We start from the raw sequence: 6,799 nt of genomic DNA, 5'->3' as shown, positions 1-6,799 counted from the left end.
TATGACAAATGAGGTCTTCGGTATATCGGCTTCAAACATTCGTATTTGATTGTAACCAGAGATGGCATCCATGAAGCTTAACAACTCATGCCCCGAGGTGGCCTCTATAAGTTGGTCTATCTTGGGGAGAGGGTAATTGTCCTTCGGACAGGCTTTGTTCAGATCAGTGAAGTCTATACAAGTTCTTCATTTCCCGTTGGCATTTTTTTCCATGACCACATTGGCTAGCCAATCAGGATATGTGATTTCTTGGATGAAATCGGCCTTTAACAGTTTTCTAACTTCCTCTTTGTAAATTTGTTGCCTTTCCGGAGCGAAGTGTCTTTTTTTTTGTTTCACGATCTTACAGGTCGCGTCCACACTAAGCTTGTGTACGCTAACCTCTGGGCTTATCCCTGGCATGTCAGCGGCAGTCCATGTAAAGACATGTGCATTCTCCCTAAGGAATTTGATAAGTTCTTCCTTTAGGCAGCCATTCAGGGACGAGCCGATCCGGACTACCTTATCTTCATTATGTTCATATAAGGGGATTGATATGAGATCTTTAGCTGCTTCATTGACGATGATTTGTGTTTCATCTTTGAGGTCAAGTAGCTCGATTGGTAACGTTTTCGAGGCTCTCTTTCCTTTAAGTGCCGTTACATAGCATTCTCTCTACTGCGGCTGATCCCCCTTGATTTCTCCTACGCCATTCGGTGTTATGAACTTCATTTTTTGATGATACGCGGACGGAAGGGCGTAGAGGAGGTTTTGGTCGGGCCTCCCAAGGATGGCGTTGTAAGCCGATGTGGCCCTCACCACCAAAAAATTAACCATAGCGAAAGCTTGTAGGGGTGGCTCTCCAACGAGGACTGGAAGTTCAATTGACCCTTCCACTTTGACTATTTTCCCGGAGAATCCGAAGAAGTCCGAACTGGCTGATTTAAGACATTCGTCTCCAATGTACATTTGCTTATAAGCGTGGTAATATAAGATTTCGGCAGAACTTCCGTTGTCTACCAGAATCTTCTTTAGCTCCCAATTGGCCACCAACATGGTGATGACAAGGGTCTGTCTTCTCGGTGCTGCCTTGAGGGTCTGTCTTCTCGGTGCTGCCTTGAGGGGTTTCTGTCTTCCTCCGTTCTCTTTTTCTTCCCATCGGTCGTACATTTGTGACTGGTGATTTGGGCAGCCAAAGTTTCTTATACAGAGATGTACTCTTTTGCCCCTCTCATGAGGTCTGCTAATGATGATGGGTTCTTTCGAGCGATGGATCGCCTAAAGTCATTGGACCTGGACCCGGCAAGCAACGTGTTCATTGTGGCGGAGGCGTCTAGGTTCGGTACCTGAAGAGCTTCTCTGTTAAACCGATTTACAAAGGCTTTAAGAGATTCATTGTCTTCTTGCCTCATGGCCATCAGAGAGGCAGCGGTTTTCTTTGGCCTTCTGCTGCTCATAAAGTGTTGAACCATGTCTTGCCCAAACTCTTCAAAAGTTTCTACGGAGCCCGGCCTCAGACGGGAATACCAATCTCTAGCCTCTCCAATGAGTGTCGTGGGGAATGCTCTACAGAGGAAACCGTAGGAAGCGCCATGCAGAAGCATCATGGTCCTGAAGGTTTCAAGGTATTGACAGGGTCCGACGTTCCATCGTATTGCGGGATCGGAGGCATTTGAACCCCCTGGGGGTAGGCGCGTTTAGCACCCTTTCTGTAAAGGGATCCGATTGTCGATTTCCTCAAACTTTCGCAGCATATTATCAGTTCTTCTCTACAGTCTATCGTCTTGCCTGACATTTTTCTGCATAGTGAGACTTGCGACGGAGTCAGACTGACTCTCTGGGCTTCTCCTATGACGCCGAATTTTGACCTGGTCATCGCGGCCACTTATGGTTTGCTGTCGATGGGCAGAGCGTGAACGAGTCCCGTGGTGGTGACAACGTTCTGATTGTGCTTGCCCTGTCTTGGAATGGTGAGCTCGTTTGTCTGACGAATGGCAGGAAAGCTCTCGTTGAGAAGGCTTAGGATTATCTGCTTCGAAGCCTTGTCTTTCACGCTGAGGCTATGGGTTATTAGGGTTGACTTGCTGGGTCGGCGGCTGGACCAATTTCCTGTACTGATCTGCTAGGAAGGTCACTTGTTGGACAAGGGATTTAAATTGTTCGGGGGTAGGCATGGGTGCGGGAGGTGACTGCCTCGAGTGTGTAGAACTTCGTTCGGCCGTTGCTGGGGGAGGAGGGACGACCCATGATGCGAGTCGTGTACTCCGAGGAATGTGTTCGGATACTGGTTGAACTGATGGGGCAGAAATGTTCCTGGCGCTCTTCCGACCTGCCATCTTCAGAGATCTGGGACAGCTTTTTGTTCGGGTCCCACAAAGAGCGCCGATCTGTAAGGGTCAAAAAATATATTTTAATGAAGTGGCTTTGGAAGAGCCGATCTAAAGTATTACAATAGATGACGTAATGCTGATGTGGACACTATGAACAATAAATTTCGGGATTCGATCCCCAACTTGGGATTCTCGTTGGCTATTTATAGTAGAGGCTTAGGTGCCGGCTTACCGTTTTACCCCTGATAGATAGGTGTTGGCCTTTGATAGGCGTAGACTTTTATCTCTCCCCTGTCTCCTTGGACAGGTGCTGGCTTGCGATTGGGTAGGGCTTAGGGCTGCAACAGGGTCGGGTTGGGTAGGGTTTTTTCAAAACCCTAGCCCAACCTTGGATCCCATTATCTCGGCCCTGACCCGCCTTGATCCTGAGTCAGGGCAGAAAAACCTCAACCCATTGCCCGCCCTACAGGGCTCAGTACTGGCCCTGGCCCGCCCTGATTGGGCAGGGCCGGTTCTAATTGACCCTAGTGCAAATACCTATTAAGAGTGCCAAAAATAAAGCAACCACTTATCATATAGAACAAAATGATCAATAAACAGAGAAAGGGAACAAATTAAGACAATATGAATTCAACAACATGACGGGCAACAGAGATAATTAATAATTATAATCTAAAGAAACATCAATCCAAGACAATAGAAAACATTAGCGAAAGAAACATGCACAGATGGTTCAATTCTATAATAGAAAACTTAGGGTCGGGCCGGGTCAGGGTACCCGAGGCAGTAACCCAGAACCCGACTCGACCTGAGTCAGAGTCTAAAAAAATGAACCCTGACCTGCCCTCAGGGTTGGAAAATCCAACCCTGACTCTGTTCGGGCTCAGGACGGGTCAAGGCTGACAGGGCCAAACTTGCACCCCTAGTAGGGCTCATACTTGGGCTCTTCCCCTTTTGCGCCGAGATTATCTTATTGTCCTTTAGATGATAACCTCCTGATGCCACGTGTTGGCTTGTGGTTGGGAGGCCCTTTTTTGGTCCCCATCACAAGGATTAAACCTCAAACCTCAAGGTTGAAGACCAAAGCCACCAATTGTGATAGAGGACCAACTCCAAACCTTTGAAATTTAATTTTTTCTAAAAATAAAATTCCAGGAACCCTTGAACCAATTGGTTTGTAAAACAAAAATCATCAATGTTCACTAATTGGTACATAACCAAAGCCTTAAATCAAAAGCCCACTTAAAAAAGAAGAAAATATGCAAAGCATCTGAAATCACATGCAAAGACAAACAATATCATCAATGTTCATTGATTTGTACATAATAAAAAGCCTTACACCAACACAAAAATCTCATCATTTTCTTTTCCCATTTCATGATATTTAGATGACACCATGTCAAAACATTTTTCCTGAGTTACTAATAATCTTAGGGCATGTACAACTTGTTGCCACACTTGCATCTCCAAGCCTCCGGGTAATACTCGGTGGTAACCGGCGTTCCCGGTGGAACAGGCACGTGAACCGGCTTACATGGAATGCAATTTCCACATTTTGATGTACAGCGTGGAGGAGACGAACCTAAACCGTTCAGATAACGCCTTCTTTGTTTCCAAACCGAGATTTCTCCACCTTCTTTCTCCTCCACTGCAGCCTCATTTCCCTGCCCCATGATCATCCAAATCGTTAGCACCCTAATGCACAATAGTGTACCCTTCATCATTGTTCTAAAATGGGTCGTCGGTGCACAAAATGTTTGTAAATTGTTTCTTGAGAAGTGCTCCTTCTAATTGACAAAGGAGGACCAAGTCTTAGATTGCTACCACATGGTCAACATCATTACAGCCTATCAGTTAGGCGTGCAACTTGGGTCGGGCTCAACCTGAACCTGATGGGTTCAACCTGATTTTGGCTTGGGTTGGGTTGGCATTTCCTCTACTTGGTTTGGTTGGTTTGGGTTAGAAAAGCCAACCCGATTTAATTTCAGGTTGGGTTAGGGTTGATGCCTTTGCAACCCGGCCTGAACCCGACCTCCGTCGTCAAAAGTTATCTTGATTTTTTTTTGGATTATGTTTTTTTCTTGTATTTTTCTTTTTGGCCCTAGGTGAACTCGGAGGGTTAGATTATCCTATGGAAATAATTTTTGAGGCACAACCTATTTACGTTGTGGTCCATTGGACTGTTTGGATCATCCTATGTCGTTCTTTTTGAAAAATTGGCCACACATCATGTAATTCGTTGGATACATGCATGAAAAGACATGGGAAATTACGTTATCTCCTAATGTTCTAACGTGCACTAAGTTGTTGGTTGGGTGCCACCTAGAGTTTCAAAACGTGGATGTGACGTTGACCGTGGCTGAAGGAAATCCTAGTCGACTCGGCATATGTGGTCAAGTAATCGGTGGACATGACTGATTAGGCAGTTGACACGGTCATAATTCGGAAGAGTCAAATTAATTTTTATTGACTCCATCGGGCAAAATGAGGAATGCACGGCCAAAGTCATAAGGAGTAAAAGACTCGGGGGAGTTTTAAAACTAGGGTGCCATCAGTTAGGCAAGGTGTAAGGGACTGATTGGCTGGAAACAAGATCAACCCATATACTCGTACATTACATTAACAAATTCCAATTCTTTTAGGCTCTGTTCACTTGTTTTCCCGGTAAAGGAAAAGAAAAGGTTTCTCAGGAATCTGACGTGGCGTTTGGAAAAGAAATCCAGGGAAACTGTGTAGGAAAAGGTTTCCCGAGAAACTGCTTGCCCACCTTTTTTCACTAGTTTTCCCGGGAAAGCAAATCCTACCAAAATAGTGGGATTTGGTTTCCCACACTTGTGAGAAAAGAGACATTTCCACATCATTTTTGGCAATTTCCATGTCATTATTTGACATTTTCCACATAGGCTTGTTACTTTCTCAGGAAAGCAAGTGAACACCAGGATTATATCTTGTCAAGGTCTTGCCAAGGAAAAAAGAGGTTGTTTTCTAGGGATTTGCTTTTCCGGGAACAAAAGTGAACACAGCCTATTGGAATCCCTACGGTTCAGAAATCCTGGCACCGGGTAACAGCGCACGATAGAAATTCCCATCTTTAACAGTACTTTTTTCACACCTACAGTGCGCCGGTACATCAGTCCAAACTTGTTACAGGTTGCTGTTTACCTCTTATATGACGAGTGGGCAGATCTATCCTGCTCATGACACTATGCCATCGGTGCAGTATAGAAAAGGCTAGGAAACAAAAAAACAAGGACTAGAAATTTAATTACAGAGCTCTAGGTACTATTACAGTTAAAGGAAAGATTAATAAAACAAAGTAAAAAATTTCACCTGGTTATTATAACAATCGATTTTTCTTCCAAACGAGCTTCTGATATCTGCAAATAATAATAATAATAATAATAAAATCAGTTTATGTAGCTGAAAATCTAGATGGGTAGTAGTTCCCAATCCAATTTGAAGAAAAAATGGGACATTTTCTTACCGAGACATGAACTTGTTGTGGGGATGGTGCTAAGGAAAGCACAAACAGAGAAGAAACAAATGGAGCAACAGTAAAAAAGAGGTGTCCTGGGTATTAACCTGTGTCTCGTCCTCAAATCCATGAACATGAAAGAGTAGAACAAAGCATATCAAAAGAAAAAACAAAAGGGAAAAGATAACAGAAGAGAGCAACAATCCTCTGTTTTCTTGAGCTCTAGATTTAGAGTACGAGCTTTATAGTAGAAAGCCCAACTCGGTTTTCACCCCTTCCAACTCACTTTTCTCCAAATCTCTCCATTTTTTTATTTCTCCATCTCGATGCAGCTTTCCTTGGAGACTTCGAAAAGAAGACAAGGGGCTGAACAACATTCAGCTCGAGCAATGTGAAATAAGATTAAATCTCTCAATTTCTCTCTCACTCTCTCTCTCACTCTCTCTCTCTCTCAGCTCTGTTTAACAAGAAAACAGGGGAAAGAAGCAAAATATGTTCTCCTTAAAGCTATCTCAAGGTAGTAGCTTTATTATGACAATTTTACCCTTCGCTTTTTCTCCAAATAGGACTGGTACATTTGTAGAAAAATGTATTAAGTCTGCTATGTTGGGGATTAGTAATTGCATTCCAATAAAATGCCAAGTTGTTATTTTCGGTTGCTGAGAAAAGCAAACAATGTGCACGTTTCTATTGCAAAGATAAGAAAAAAAAATTAAATTTATCATATCAAATCCCTTTTTTGAGAAATTATATGATGTGTGGGCGTACAAATACCTAAAGGTAGTAGGATGGATGTACCACCCTTGATATTTGATCCAACTGAGAAGCTGTTGGATCAAATATCAAGGGCAGTACCCCTGTTACGTGTTTGTACACCACCCTCCCTTGCTTTCTATGTTGGACGATTTTTTACACCCATCTATCTTAAGTCGTCCCCATATAGGGCAGTGTTTAGAGGGAGAGAGAGAGACATGGGGTCGATTTAAGATATTAGGGAGTCGATTTATCAGTGCCC

General features: G+C 43.6%; 2 protein-coding genes across 2 annotated transcripts; both read right to left on the bottom strand.

Moving 5' to 3' along the window:
* Positions 1-654: 654 nt before the first annotated feature.
* LOC143878912 (uncharacterized) lies at positions 655-1,149 on the bottom strand. The gene has a single exon (XM_077381126.1). The coding sequence runs from the start codon at positions 1,147-1,149 to the stop codon at positions 655-657; it is 495 nt and encodes a 164-aa protein (XP_077237241.1).
* A 2,436-nt stretch (positions 1,150-3,585) lies between these two features.
* On the bottom strand, positions 3,586-6,266 carry LOC143878541 (EPIDERMAL PATTERNING FACTOR-like protein 6). The gene is made up of 3 exons (XM_077380814.1): positions 5,794-6,266; positions 5,640-5,686; positions 3,586-3,973 (listed from the first exon to the last, which is right to left on the bottom strand). The coding sequence occupies exons 1-3, from the start codon at positions 5,918-5,920 to the stop codon at positions 3,740-3,742; spliced, it is 408 nt and encodes a 135-aa protein (XP_077236929.1). The 5' UTR covers positions 5,921-6,266; the 3' UTR covers positions 3,586-3,739.
* Positions 6,267-6,799: the final 533 nt, after the last annotated feature.

Source organism: Tasmannia lanceolata, unplaced genomic scaffold (genome assembly GCF_043159265.1).
Source record: "Tasmannia lanceolata isolate RefF3 unplaced genomic scaffold, GAP_Taslan_0.1 ptg000006l, whole genome shotgun sequence".
Lineage (NCBI taxonomy): Eukaryota > Viridiplantae > Streptophyta > Magnoliopsida > Canellales > Winteraceae > Tasmannia > Tasmannia lanceolata.
Note: the sequence above shows the minus strand (reverse complement) of the source record. Positions and strands in the feature narration are given on the sequence as shown.

Bases quoted from the DNA above. Each gene is read 5' to 3' on its own strand.
- LOC143878912 (XM_077381126.1), bottom strand. From the start codon at position 1,149: ATGTACGACCGATGGGAAGAAAAAGAGAACGGAGGAAGACAGAAACCC.
- LOC143878541 (XM_077380814.1), bottom strand. From the start codon at position 5,920: ATGTTCATGGATTTGAGGACGAGACACAGGTTAATACCCAGGACACCT. The intron at 5,687-5,793 runs GTAAGAAAATGT...TATTATTTGCAG, and splicing joins CACAACAAGTTCATGTCTCG to ATATCAGAAGCTCGTTTGGA. The intron at 3,974-5,639 runs GTGAAATTTTTT...ATCATGGGGCAG, and splicing joins TCGATTGTTATAATAACCAG to GGAAATGAGGCTGCAGTGGA.